This window comes from Engystomops pustulosus, chromosome 5 (assembly GCF_040894005.1).
Source record: "Engystomops pustulosus chromosome 5, aEngPut4.maternal, whole genome shotgun sequence".
In the NCBI taxonomy this organism is placed as follows: domain Eukaryota; kingdom Metazoa; phylum Chordata; class Amphibia; order Anura; family Leptodactylidae; genus Engystomops; species Engystomops pustulosus.
The window spans coordinates 20316847-20331956 of NC_092415.1; the positions used below are offsets into that span (position 1 = coordinate 20316847).

At 42.3% G+C, this 15110-nt stretch overlaps 1 protein-coding gene across 5 annotated transcripts in view; it reads left to right on the top strand.

Annotated features, from left to right (window-relative positions):
• Window positions 1–15110, top strand: part of TRPS1 (transcriptional repressor GATA binding 1) — a 209752-nt gene that overhangs the window by 98075 nt on the left and 96567 nt on the right. For all 5 annotated transcript variants that reach the window (XM_072151293.1, XM_072151292.1, XM_072151294.1 and 2 more), the window contains one exon: window positions 6782–7385. In XM_072151293.1, coding sequence (XP_072007394.1) covers window positions 6782–7385 — 604 coding nt within the window. The remainder of the gene's footprint in view (window positions 1–6781; window positions 7386–15110) is intronic.

Below are 15110 nucleotides of genomic sequence, written 5' to 3' on the forward strand. Positions count from 1 at the left end.
CCACACAATTTAAATGTTAAACCTTGTGGTTTGTCCAAAACAGTCGGATCGTCCAATGGCCAAGCCCCCCGATTTGTGCCGCATGAAAGCCGGCACCAAAATCCGACCACATGCGCCAAAATTTCCTGTTAAAGGTGGCGCAAATCGGAAATTGATGTGAAACCCGACGGAAATGCGGTTCGTGGACACTTATTAAATGTGCCCCAATATGTACCATCTGGTCACACTCTTCTGCTCAATCCATCGTGTTTGGTACCACCGGAGATGGCCAAACAGAGAACTTGGCTACCTTTGACATCCCTACATACAGTGAATAAAGTGGCTGTACACAGGGGCAGATTAAGAATGCTGTGGGCTCTGGGAGGTATGAGTATTATAGCCCCTGCAAGTATGGAGTCACTTTCTACTAGAATCAGCTTCTAGGGGAATGGAGGATGCTCACTTTCTGCTGGATTTCAATCTGAAATTTCAGGATCTTTGTAGGACCTTCTTGGCTCTTGTGTAAATGTTTATTTAGAGCATCAACAGATGTATGAGGATTTCATGGGTGAAGGTCCTTCTCAGTAAAAAAAAAATTGGTGAGTGGTTTGGGTGACCAATGGCCACCTAGAAGGCTTGTGCCCCGGGGCTACCTCCCAAACCACCTACATTATAATCCACTACTGGCAGTACCCATTGTTGACCTGCCACACCATTAATTTAGGGGTGAAACAGACCTTCTTGATATCACTAGGGGTCTCAGCAGTCTTAATCCCCCGATCAGCAAGTCCCCCCCCCTATATGTGGATAAAGGAAAAATCTATACAGTCTCTATAAAAACTGACTCTAGAAAGTCACAGGATAATAGATTCCTCCCTTGAATGTTTATGTCTGTAGGTTGCCGGTCGTATAAACTCTGGGTTCCTGCCAAATCACAATTGATATGGTTTATAAACGCTCCGCATTAGCATGACTTCATCTATTATACATCTTTACCGAGGAAAGGCTCAGAGATATTACTCTGAAAATTCTGTTATACCATTCCCCTCGCTTTATGGCCTGGAATACAGCTTAATCCCATTCAATTAATTAGGGTGAGCTGTAGTACCAGGGCACAGCCACTTTGAGATATGAGCAGACCTGTTCACGTTAGTCTTTGGCCGAGTTCAGCCAAGGATTAACCAGAAATTTTGGTTTGAGGATTGAATCTGAATGCTCATCCCCACCTGTAACCCCGACCTCCCCCTCCCCAACTGGTGCGGCCACTAATGTGATATTTGTAACTCTTTAAATGTCACCGGTGCACAAGATTCTCCATTTTTCTGAGGATTGTCGCTCCTTTGATGTCATCACAAGGCTGAATCTGAGGTTCTGGATGAACATTTCAGTTCAGGTCCGCTTATCACTTGCCTCTATATTATGTTCATCACTGTGAATAATGAAGTGGCATTAGCGTGTCAACCCGTTTTTGGAAGGGGCGCGGCTTCTGAACCGTCATCATCTTCATACAACTCATGATAATCTGAGCACCGCATGAGGCAGGTCATCATTGGCCAGGGAGCATGACAGAGAGCCCAGCAGGTACCCCAACATTGTAACAGTATGGGATGATTGGGACAAACTACTTCTAAATACATCCAATCGGTGGGGGATCCAAATGCCAGACACCCCCCCCCCCACTATACTTACTTTAATGACTTATCCTGTGGAGATATCCCTTTAACGGACTTGGATTATCCCATTTTTTCTTTAAAGGAAATCTACCATCAAAATCCATCATGACAAACCAGGGACACTTAGGCTACATTCACACTGCCGTTGCCCGCCCGTACCGTACCGTAGCGGGCAACGGCAGTGTACGGGGAGAGGAGGAGGAGGTGAGCGCAGCTCACCCCCGCCCCTCTCCATAGCAACCTATGGCGCACGGCGCCGTATTACGGGGAAAGATAGGACAGGTCCTATCTTTCTCCCGGGTACGGAACGGTACGGTGCCGCACGTGTGCTGCACCGTACCGCTCCCGTAGGGTGCCGTGCGCCCATAGGAGTGTATGGGGGACGTATATCGGCCGTATATACGTCGGCCGTATATACGTCCCCCATACGTTCGTGTGAATGTAGCCTTACTCCTAGATCTAGTTACTGCGACTGTGATAATCTCCTTATATGTGTTACTCATGGTCTCCTCCCTTCTAAAATCAACTTTTAAAATTATGCTAATAAGTCAATGACTCAGGAATGTAGCTTCACAAGCTGTTACACTGGGGCACATTTACTTTACCCGGGCCTGTCGCGATCCCCGATCTGGACGATCTGATGAAGATGAAGTCCGGCGCGATTCACCAACATCGTGCGCCCGATATCCTGCATGTGTCGCTTCCCCCGCTGAAGTTCGCCGGAGTTCACCTTCTTCTTCCCGGTGTATGTGAGTGCATGTCTTGTGACACAATTTGTTATGGTAAATCGCGGATCGTCCGACGGACCGCCACCCAATTTGTGTCCCTTGAAAGCCGGCGCCGATGCGTCAAAATCCGATCGCGTGCGCCAAAAACCCCTGTTAAATGCGCCACTAAAAATTGTCGGGAAACCCGAAGTAAATGCGCTCTGCGGACCATTAGTAAATGAGCCCCACTGTCTCCCACTCTTCTGTAATTTTAGACAGCGGGAGAAGGGAAGTGCTCCTGCACAGTGTAACAGCTTGTGCAGTTACAGCATTGAGGAGCTCAGGTGATGCCCCCCTTCCTTCTGGCTCATTGGCATAATTTTAAAAGTTGATTTTAAAAGGAAGGAGGCCATGAATAACCTGTATAATAAGATTACCACAGTCATGGTGCCTGGATCTATAAGTAAGTGTCCCTGGTTTTTCATGACGGATTCTGATGGTAGTTTTTCTTTTAAATTTTTCAGTTTTTTTTATTCAAATGTGTCTTTTACTTTCCTTTATAAGATTTATTATGTGATTTTTTTAGTCTATTTTCGTGAGAGCGTAAAAACACAAATACCTGCGGTATTAGTCCGGGGACGTTGGGCTTATCTGAGTAAGTCAGCGATCATGTTTTGACACTTAATGGAGTGTGGAAGGAGAGGTGATGTCTGCTGGTGTAAGAGTGACACCGCTGCTTCCCCCGGCCTGGATTTCATCAGTTACACTTAGAACAATAGAATTTTCTTATCGACTTGACAGGAACATGATTTTGTGCCAATTGTGTGGTAAACCTGTCTACTCTTCCATTAAATAATTCTTTACAAATACGTGGCGGCCTACCTGCGATAGAGATATCAGGGGAGAAATAACTCTCCGTGGCAGTAAATGCAAACAAAATGCCGTCTTCTCGGCTAATGGGCTCATTGCACCGGTGTGACTCCTCATTATTCACAGCGCGTCTCACATTAAAGATCATTTAACGCCTCACATCACTCCAGAGAACATTGTCTAACGTTAACAGTAGGTATAGAAGGCATTACACGCCTTCGCTTACAGTACGGGGGGGGGGGGATCATAGCGATGATTATTAAGGCTAATATTACATTATTATAATCATAGAAACATGTACAGTTATTAGAAAAATAATACAATTTTTCATTAACGGGAGTCTAAAACCTGCCCAATTTACCAACGTCTAGGGCAGTGATGGCTAACCTATGGCACTGGTGCCAGAGGTGGCACTCGGAGCCCTTTCTGTGGGCACTCAGGCCGTCACCAAAGATGACTCCAGGTATCTTCCTGCAATCCCAGACAGCCCAGGACTTGCTGTGCACAGAGGTATTTTATATATATTAAAGTGACAGCTCTACCTGGGACTATTTTCTGCTTTATTGGTGTCCTCAGGTGCTGGTATCAATGAAAGATGTGACAGAGAAGGGAGTATAAATCACAAATTAAATTTCTGTGTTGGCACTTTGCGATAAATAAGCGGGTCTTTGTTGTAGTTTGGGCACTCGGCCTCTAAAAGGTTTGCCATCACTGGTCTAGGGTCATATCTTTCCTGTTTCCCAGCGAAATGTCCTTTTCCAGAAAACTTTGGCGCATCAAGATTAGACTCTCTGTACACTAGAGGTGGGGCCTCACCTCCTGACAGGGGGGGCTTAATTAATGAGGTGAGCTGAGCCTCTTGCCTCAGGCAGCACCACCAGCTGCTTTACCTGCTTTAACCCCTTACGACACACAGTGCTATAACGGCGCGTGTCAGGGGCTGTTGGAGGGAGAGGGCTCAGGTGGGTGTTTTCGCATGCGTGCCGCCATATTGGATTTGATCTCTTCCTCCTGAGAGGTCACGGGGCTGGTGGTGATCGGTTACTATCACAGCTGGGAGTCTATACTGTCATTCAGCCTGACCTCTAAGTGTCTGCCAGAGGCAGATGCTTAGAGATCACTAGCAAAACAGTATTGCAGTGTATGGTAGAAGAATCCAATGATTAAAGTACCCTTGAAAGTCTAAAAAATATAAAAGCAATATAAAAACCCCTTCCCTCAGAAATCATAAGCATGATCTGTATCCCAAAATGTTACATCCATCAAACTATAATGATTATTCCCAGCTTTTAACCCTGTAATGGAAAATAGCGCCCAAATGTCCCAAATGTTACTTTTTCACCGTTTTGCAACATATAAAAATGTAATAAAAAGTGATGAAAACGTAATTTTATCTCGCAAAAAAAATTACACCTGGACTACATCCGCTTTTTTATGTTCCCTATTTTAGAGGGAACATAGTTTAAAGTGAACCAGGAATGTCATTTTTAACTGTTGACTGGTTCCAATAGCCTATCCTATGCCAATTTTAACAATAACTTTGTCAGCATTCTGAATAATATCAGTACTTTATAAAACTTTATTTCACATTACTTGGCTCTCTGCCAGCAGCCTGTGGTCAGTTATTTTAATTATTTTTTTTGGGGGGGAGGGGCTTCAGTAGCCTGTGTGTATATGTCTCAGTCTACTCCATGCATTATTTCTCTACTGAATACCCCCCTCCCTCACCTGCCTGCTCAATGCACATGACAGGAGGTGGGGACGGGTGAAGAAACTGGATGAGTGTGAAGGAGAAGGAGACTGACACACAGGCACACAGGCCCATCCACACATGCTGCTGGCACGGAGCCAGGTAATGTGAAATAAAGTTTTATAAAGTACTGAAATGATACAGAATGCTGATAGGCATAGGCTATTGTACCCGGCACCAGCTAAAAATGACATTCCGGGTGACAGGTTTTCTTTAAAAAGAGGAGGGCACAAGTGGAAGTGTCTACTTGTTTGGATACCCTTCACTTACTCCATGTTTGTCACGAGTTGATTAAGTCTTTCCCTATATGCAAAAAGGTGTCCCTAGTAAATAGACCATAGTAGCCTTCAATAAGGTTTGCCTTTTGTTGGTCTTTTGGGGCCATTTTTTGTGTTAGAGCCTAGCCCTCTGATAAATCATTATATTTCATGTTGGCCATGACAAGGACAACATTGCAGTGCTGATAGGTTCCCTTTCCTTGATATGGAATTTTGGCTTTGCATCGGTTTCTTAATCTCAGGTCAGAGCCAATAAAAAATTCTGTCATCAGTCTTCAAAGCTTCCGACACCGTCATCTTGTCAAGTATGTCTTTGATTCTGTGCTGTTTGATCTGCCCATGAGAAGTCTTTCATCAGTCTGTGCCAGCACTATGCATGCATACCTGTCTGCAGAGCTGCACCTATACACTGGAATGCTCTACTTTGTTTTATCTTTCTATCACCAAACTTTCAAGCAGACCCAGATTGGACAGCTTCTCTGTGATTCACTAACTATTCAGCTGATTGTTCCCTAAAGCTGTAAAATGATTGACTGTATTTGTGATCAACCTAGAAATTGGTCCATGTAGGTGTCCTAGCAGTGTTGTCCATTAACTGAATATGAGGGATATTGGAGTCTCCTGTACATTCATGGTCATAGTTAAATGAAAGTGATGGAAATATCACCAGGTTCAGCCAATATGGTCTTCGTCAGATTTAGATTGTGACATCTTACTTATAATAATAAACTGCCATACAGGCAGTTTGTACAAAGTGTCCTGACTGCAGGCAGCATGTTATAGAGCAGGAGGAACTGAGCAGATTCTACATAATGTCCTATCTTCCGGCAGCATGTTATAGAGCAGGAGGAACGGAGCATCTGTACATTGTGCCTTTTCTGCAGGCAGCATGTTATAGAGCAGGAAGAGCTGAGCAGATTGTATATAGTGTCCTATCTGCAGGCAGCATGTTATAGAGCAGGAGGAGCTGAGCAGATTGTACATAGTGTCCTATCTGTAGGCAGCATGTTATAGAGCAGGAGGAGCTGAGCAGATTGTATATAGTGTCCTGTCTGCAAGCAGGAGGAGCTGAGCAGATTGTACATAGTGTCCTATCTACAGGCTGCATGTTATAGAGCAGGAGGAGCTGAGCAGAATGTACATAGTGTCCTATCTGCAGGCAGCATGTTATAGAGGAGGAGGAGCTAAGCAGAGTGCACATAGTGTCGTGTCTGCAGGAAGCATGTTATAGAGCAGGATGGGCTGAGTAGATGGTACATAGAGTCCTATCTGCAGGCAGCATGTTATAGAGTAATGATATTGAGATGAATACCAATCCTTTCCCCAGTGTATACAGCTCTAGGGAAAGTTATTATCAGGTAGTATCATCCTGCGCTGGTCTGTGATTGGTCATAAAAGAAGCACAATTACTCCAAAAATGATACTTGACATCTTTGTCCAAAAAGCATATGAAGTCAGATGTTTGCTTTTTGTTATTCATTTTAGAATAAGTTGTCTAATAAACTGTTTTCCTGTATTTTTTAGGAGAATACACAACTGCTACAAATGTCGACAGTGCAGTTTCACAGCCACCGAAACCCAATCCCTTTTGGATCACTTCAACTCTGCCCACTGTCAGGAGTCTGAAATCACTACAGCAAATGGCGGAGAGATCCATGGAATTTCCTCCATCAAGGAGGAGCCAAAAACTGAGATGAAGGTGTACAACCTCGTCACCCCCGAATCCAAAATGGGAGAAGCCATATATGACAGCACTGTGAAGAGGGAGAAGCCTGATGACAAGGATTTACTTAGGGACAAATCTTGGTCTGATGGTTCTGTAGATGATCTCCGTAGCGTTGCCTGGAGGGGGTCTGAGATTTTGAGAACGAGTCCATCCTATACGCAAATGGGTTTGGGCCTTTTGACCACAGTGTCCGTCAACCAAGAACAGCAGAAATCTTCGAGAGATAGTCCAAACGTTGAAGCCGCACATCTAGCAAGACCTCTTTATGGCTTGCCTATAGATGCTAAAGGATATGCTGGAGTGTCTGCTGGAGCCAGTGGAGAAAAATCGGGGCCCCTTACACCGCAGTACTCTTCTTCAGGAGATAGCAAGTCCAAGGATGAATCTCAGTCACTCCTACGGGTAAGTCGGCATGCTCTTCTTCGTTGCCTACAGAGAAGCCTCTCTCGATCATCTTCTCTTGTTTAGAGTCTTACATGGCTCTCCAATTACTTTGTTATTTTGGACAATTACGGTCTACAAGATTTTGTTTATTTGATTTAAGAATTGTGTTTTTTTTAGGTTTCTAAGTTAGGTTCTTCGACACAGAACGTTGACCTAGTGCATGTCTTTACCACTTTTCACTTCATTTATCGTGGTTTCGACGTGAACATTTCACTGTACAAAATCTTTCTTCCAAAAGTAATGTAATTATATGTTTAGTAAGGTAAAATCGGTTCAAAAATACTCCTTAAATCAACGGGCTACGCGGGCCTGCTGCTCGCTATGTGACGGTAATCAGTTTGTTATGTGTGTCGGAAAGGCTTGGAGAGCAACACGCTTTTATTATATGGAAATACATATTCTTAAGAAATCATTTACCGCACTACGAGGCGCTGACTGCCTTATAATTATTATTTCTCCTCGAATTAGAGGTTTTTTTTTCTTTTACTAAAGTTTCGAAGGTTATTTAGAAAAGTTGAGATAATGATGTGAACTCAGAAACGCATGAGTCGGTTCTTTATCTGATATTTTATCGAGTCGGCCTTGCTACGTTCTGCACGCAGAGGATTGTAGTCTATCAATCAATGGAACTTCCAATCCAATTCTTCTAGCACAGGTACATCTTTACACAGCAGGAATGTAAAAAGAAATTCTAAGTAGTCTAGAAAGTTCTTAGGTTTTTTTTGTACTTTTTGTACTTTCTCAATGGCCACCTAACAATTATACTTGAGTGTAGGTGCAAAGTGTTATCCTCCAAGGACCTTTTCTAAACGAGGGCATCCTCTACGTTTATTGAGTCCTACTGATGACTCTATGGCTCCCAGCGTGCCTCAAGTGTTTTACATTTCCAGCAGCTGGAGCCACAGAGTGGAGTTCAGCAATATATAATCTACGTAACTATAGGAAAAAAACTAGACCTTCAACAAAGTTTTTGAAGCAATACGTTTTTAGAGCCTTCTATGGATGAAGAACACATTTTTTGAGGTTGATTAAGTCGAAAAACTTTTATGAGCCATGTCCTTCATCTTTGAGGTGTTACCATAGTGGACTAAAATCCTTCTAGGAGGTCAAAGCTCATTCTCCAAAGAAATCTTTTTGTTTCGATTCAAAGATGGACACTCTTTCCATCAAAGAATGTGTTCCTCCACCAATAAAATTTTAAGGAGACAAAGGGATGAGCTTTTTTGGGAGTCTCTTCTTTGGTTTCTTCTTCCTTTTATCAAACACTGATTTTTCTAAAAAATAGGGAAACCGGGGTTGTCAAGATTCCAACCACAGCAGTCTATGTGATGTGTCTTATATTGCAGCTTCAATTCATTAAAGGGGTTTACCATTACATCTACAATATAGGGAATAACTCTTTGATGATTAGGGATCCAACCTATAAAAGATGAGGAACCACAAATCCACCTTAACCATCCTATAGTGTATAGGAGTTCTGGGATAGGCTGTCCTGGAATCCATCCTAGCTCAGGAATACCTACAGTCCTCCAATGTGCCAAATTGCCAAGGGGCACCCAGTGACTGGATACTTTCCCCTATCCTGTGGATGTTTGTAAGATACAGCCCCTTTAAGGTTGATAGACCTGAGTTGCAGTACCACATGCCCCTAGCCACAGGTGTGGCACTGTTAATTTTTTTTTTTATTATTTTTTTTTTTTTATATTTTAAGGATGGCAACCCAAGTAGTCCAATAACCCTATAAGCATTACAAAAAAAGTTTTTATGATCTCATTTCAACTATTATTATATTTTACAAGACGAATCAGCCTTAAAAATATGAAATTGACATAATCCTGTATGTTTTTATGTGGCTTAGTATAAGAGAAGAGATTATATGGGGTCTGTTTCAGATTTCCCTCCTCTATCCATGTAGCAGTAGCATTATTTTTCTTTAAAACCTACATTATTAAAGAAGTTTATAGCAAGGAGCTCTCTAATGCTAAAATGATGTGGCAACATTTTCAACGTGCTCAAAAGCACAAAAGAAGCATCTGGTCGTATCTTTCAGTATGATGGGGCGATATTGGGCAACATTTGCTTTCAGCAGCGGCATATGGAAATCATTATTTTTGGAAGTCTCTGTGTTTCCTGCTAATACTGAGGAAAATAGGCCATCTCATGAATGTTTAGAGATTGTAGGGGCAAGTAACATTAGATTGAGTAATTCGTCTTGTGATGGCCTATGCATGTATTAGTGTCACAGCACATTAGACTAGTCCCGTACTAAAGTCTGGTGGGTGGAGGTGACGGAATATATTTGTTGGTTAACTTGATCCACATGGTTTTGTTAGAATCGGGTTTCTCTCGTTTAAAGGGACGTGTGCCTCAGTTTTTGAACATATTTTTTTAGGCTTGTGGTCAACTTATGAAAATAAAAGAGGTTTTTACAGGAATTTTGTAAAAGGGTAACATGTTGTACCAGTTTACGCCAGTTCTACAGGTCTTCGGCACATGGTCTTCGGGGGGGGGGTGTGTCAGGAACTGGTACGGCCAATGAGTTGGCTCTTTGGGCCATAGGATGTCAGAAAGAGGCTGAATGAGTTCCTGTACCCACCGGAACTTCCGTCTGGCCTTAAAATGTATCATGTGCCAAAATATACTATAACTTCCCAACACCGAGCCCATGAGGGCTGGTGTTCACGATACCAATGACAATAGAAAGACTCCATTGGCTTCAAAGCTGGCCAGTTCTGTCTTTTGCAACCGGGCAGTCGTCTCATGCAAAGGGCTGTGGAATCCATAGCCATTGGCACAATCTCACGGAAAGAAATGGAGGCGTGTGCTAAACGCTGAAAAAAACGGCTATCACACAGGCCTAAAACACATTTGTGGGCATGATGCCTTAATTGAACGCCCAAATATCAATAACTAGGCAGCTATTACACTGCTATAAGTCAGTATCATTTCTCTGCTATATGGTACCCCAATAATCATGGTCACAAAAGTTTTTGGCTCAAGTCCACCCGGACACTGAAACTGAGCTTTGTCTTGCTGAGTCAGAATTTTTTTCCTTTCACTTTCTGAGTATTATTTCGGTCAGTTTATCTATCCCTGTTTTTTTTCTCACTGATCATTTACATTATTAACTGTTCTTGCAGAATTTGGTGACATTCGTCATTATGTGAGATTAACCTTTATTCTTGATAACGTAACTTTTAGTCAATTCTGTCTGTCTATCTACAGATTAACCCGATGTCCTGGAGTCTGACCAAGCACAATATCTATATGTAGAATACTCCCTATAGTGGTCTCCTCTATCCTTTTACAATGCATGTACATATTTTTAGGGTAACTGGGTAGCTCAGTATTGAAGCTGGCCCAGATGCACTACAAGAATTGGAAATATAGGTTGTTGTCCATCCTGTCTACAGGATAAGTTATCTGTATGTGATCAATGCAGTTCCTGAAGGAGTGGGGGAGGTGTTGAAAATTTGTTTGCAAGGCTAAAAGGGTTATTAAAGGGGTTGTCCGAGAGTTCTGGAAAAAAAACTAAAGGTGGCCGGGAGAGGGCTGCTTAAAAAAATAAAGTCCTACTTACCTTCCGGTGCCCTCCGGTATCCCACGCTGCTGTCACTCCAGTCCGAGCGCCATGTAAACAAACCTGGCCGCCGGAGCAGCGCAGGACTCAGCTTCCGGCCGGCCGCTGCCGGCCACGCCTATCTGTCCCTATTCACATCATTGTGTATAGGGGCCGGAAGGTTGCAATTCTTGGGACCATGATAAACATTGTTGGTTCAGGTCCCCAAACCTGAACTTAAACCAAAAGTTTGAGTTCAGTGGTAAGGCTCACATCTCATGGTAACCTTTAGGTGCTACATTTTCCAAAGGTTCGTCACTTCACAATGACATCATGGGGAGGAACAACCCTAGGGAAAACTGTGGTGTTGACTTTGCCAGATGCAATAGGTACCGGCACCAATCACAGGTGTGACCTTGTAAGTGAGCATTCGAACCTGAACTGAACGTGTCCTTTCATCCTTACTGATTGGCCAGTAACCGGAAACTTTTTGGAACTTGTCCTAGTGCATATTGCCATTGAGCTTTTACAGGGTTTGTGCACAGACACGGCAGCCAGTCTTCACAAACAGAGTTCTAGGGTAATATAAAAGGGGGAACAAGAATACTCCTCCTCTGATAAGATCGGAGATAAAATTTAGGGCCATCTTAGACTTCATAGTCCCTGACTAAAGCCATAGCTGTAGCCTATTCATCCAGTGTTCTACTAAACTGGTATGACCTTCTGAGGATTTCTATCTTTTCATCATTTCCTGTTTCTTAGTACATTTATTAGTGCCAAAACAGACTAAGCCTCTCGATTCTGCCCGAAACTAAAGTGAATACGTATCTGCTGCATTTATTTGCTTGGTTAGATACATTGATATGCATTATTAGTTTTAAATGTACGTAGAAATTTAGGGCATCCCCGCCCGGAGGAATTCACTAATCTCTAATTGCGTTCATCTCTTAAAAAAATCTCTACGTATTTATATTAATATGGGTGTAGGAGGCATTGGCAGCTAAAACCATTATTTGGGTGTGTGACAACAGACAGAGATCAAGTGGGTCAAAATTACATAAAAACCTTGAGGAAAAGGGTGAATCACCACGAACAAAGGGACTACCGAGGCAACCCTTGAAACCCCGAGGCTTTTCAGTAAACATTTAGTAATATAGCGGTTGCTAGGTTTTCCTTGGCGTGGTGTCACAGATAATATGCTAATCTAGAGATAGGATGTGTAATTTAATACATTGACGTGCTTCAAGACGAACTCGGCTCACACTGTAGAAACGTATGTGGAATATTTATATCATATCATTTGGAACTAAGAAAGTTTTATGAGATGTTTTTTGGTGTTTTTTTCTCCTTAGTAACAGCTCTATAATGTATATTTGATTAGCCATCTCAATAAGGTGGAAATGCAGTACCAGATACAACCTATGAAGAAGGGTGGCGCTATTTTTGAAAAAAAGATTGGATATCTTTAACTGTATATATTTTTTCCTGCACTCACTTGCATTGTGTAATACCAGTGGGAAACACATTGGACATTGATCAGAGGATTGTTGTACTACGCTGTATTGGTGGATTCACCAATTCCCAGAAAATTTTAGATTTTATCAAAGAAGTGCCAGAGCTTTGAAGGGTCCATCTTAAGGAAAGTAAAGAGATTCATGGGGACCTCCTAAGTCATTGTTTACACATAAAGGGAACCTGTCATCAGGATTTCACATTTTCACCAAATGACAGGTATCCATAACCAATCTGCTTTTATAATTAACTTTACCGTTTCCACTTGCTTTTAAAAGTATATAAAAGTATACCTGCCTTCCTATCAGCAAACTGCATCCAGTCATGGGGACGTTGGGGTCATCTTGATTATCTCCTCTCTCTGCTCTCACAGCTCTCTCCTACCCTTCCTTTCCCGCCCTCATCCAAACATCAGCTGACCCTGTGCTCATAGCAAGTCTATGCCAGCTCACGTTGGCATGAGGGAGGAGGAGGGAGATCTGTGAGAGCTGAGAGAAGATAATGATGATGTCACCGGGGGACACCCCCATGACTCAATGCAGTTTTCTGGCAGGGAGTTAGGTATACCTTTTATGTACATGTGAGTGGAACCAGTAATCTTAATTATAAAAGCATTTTGGGAATTAGGTTCCCATAACTGTTTTAACACTATCATTAGATGAAAATGTGAAATCCTGATGACATGTTCCCTTTGAAGTGGTTTTTCCATCTATACTTTTTATGATATATCCACACTTCCCACTTCTGGAATTTGTATCTATTTCAGCACCTATTTTATGCTCCATTCAACTGTATGGGGTAGCTGGGACTATCTGCTCAGCACTCCCGCAGCACACTCTCTGTTCAGCCGGCTGCAGGAAGTGGGTCAACTGACCCCTTTTCCTGAGACCGGTACAGGTCCCAGAGGTAGGAACTGCATCTATCATCTTTTTGTTTCAGAGGAGAAGTTTGAGCCAATGATAAGACAAGAGGTGTGTCTTCAACTACCTCAGACTACCGATAGGCACTGTAGTCAATGACTATCGTTATGAGCTAGGGTAAAATCTATGAAAGCTAAAAAGCAGGTAGACATCTGCTCGTGAGACTGATTTACACAAAATTGTTGGGTTAGTTTTGTTGATTTAAATGCCCACATATCACACGTACAAGGTTCCAGGAGTCTTGAGTAATTGGAAAAGAACAGCATTCTTGACCCAAAAGATAAGATAGAAAAAATGCCCAACCCGATAATGAAACCTGTAGTACTTGACCCTGGGTGGAGATCTTGTCTCAATCCCAGATCCATATATCCAATAAGTACTCTGAGATTAAATAGGGAATGCGGGGGAGATGCTTTAAATCTGTGATATTTCCATGGGAAGCTTTAAAAAGAGCCTTTTTAGCTTATGACAGAAATTCTTTGATTCCCTAATAATTCCATATTACCGTTTTACGTGTAGCAATCTTTTGATTTTCTGCTGATTCTTTCAACATTAGAAAGTAAGATGACATTTATAGGTTAGGTTTAATAAGTGTCTTCTTCCGTTGCCTTTTATGTGTAAGCCTTCAGCTTTTGAAGACCTTTTACTAGAGATGGACCATCAAGGTAGAAGAGTTTTCACCCTTCCTTAAGAAAACAATTATGCACATTAGCGACTTAAAGCTACTTTATTAGGCGTGGCGCGTCACTTAGGTAGTGCCATTCATAAAAGTTATTGTTCTTTTTCATTTTTTACTTGTATTTTTTTTATTTACACAATATGGTCAATAGAAAAACTTGAATCACCCCTAGAAATTCAGTCTTACAAATTTTACTTTAAAAAAAAATTGGTTGGTTTCAAAAAAACTTATGTGTGTTGTTATAAATGATTTGTCTACTTGGTTCTGTGATGTAGCTTCATTTTGCCTCTATTACTAGACCCCCGATGTTCTGCAGTTGTACATTAAAAAAGACTTGACTACTTTCTTCAAGAAACTGCCCCACACCAGCCCACAGACTGAATCTACAACTTCAATTTTGTTGTTTTCTCAATAATTCAGACAGAATGGGGCACATTCACTTACTCGTCCAAGGAGTTCATCCAAGGTGCATTGTTCCGACGATAATGCACTGTGCCGTGATTCACTAAGATCATGCGCCCGATATCCTGCATGTGCCGCTTCCCTTCTTCTTCCTGGTGCATGTAAGTGCATTGTCTTGCGACACAATTTGAAAGTTAAATCCTGCACTCAGTCCGAATCAGTTGGATCGTCCACCAGCCTGCCCCCAATTTCTATTGCGTGGAAGCCAGCTCAGCTGCGCCACAATCCGATCGCATGCGCCAATTCCCTGCGCAGAAACGTATTAAATGCCTGTCAAAGCTGCGCAAATCCTGAAAGCCATGAACAGTCCAACGAAAGTCCGATCCCGGACTCTTAGTCAATAAGCCCCATTGTATATGGGACCTCCACTGCCGGCCCTCACCCTTTAACCCCTTTTTGATCCACGATCAACTCTTAGCCAAGATGCATATTTCCTTCCTTTGCTTTAAGGATTAAAAGTATTGGAAAATTCTTTTGAGTAAATGTACTTTTTACCAGTGTCGCCACTAAATTGTGTGACTTTTTAAATATATTTTTGACTTGCCGTTCAG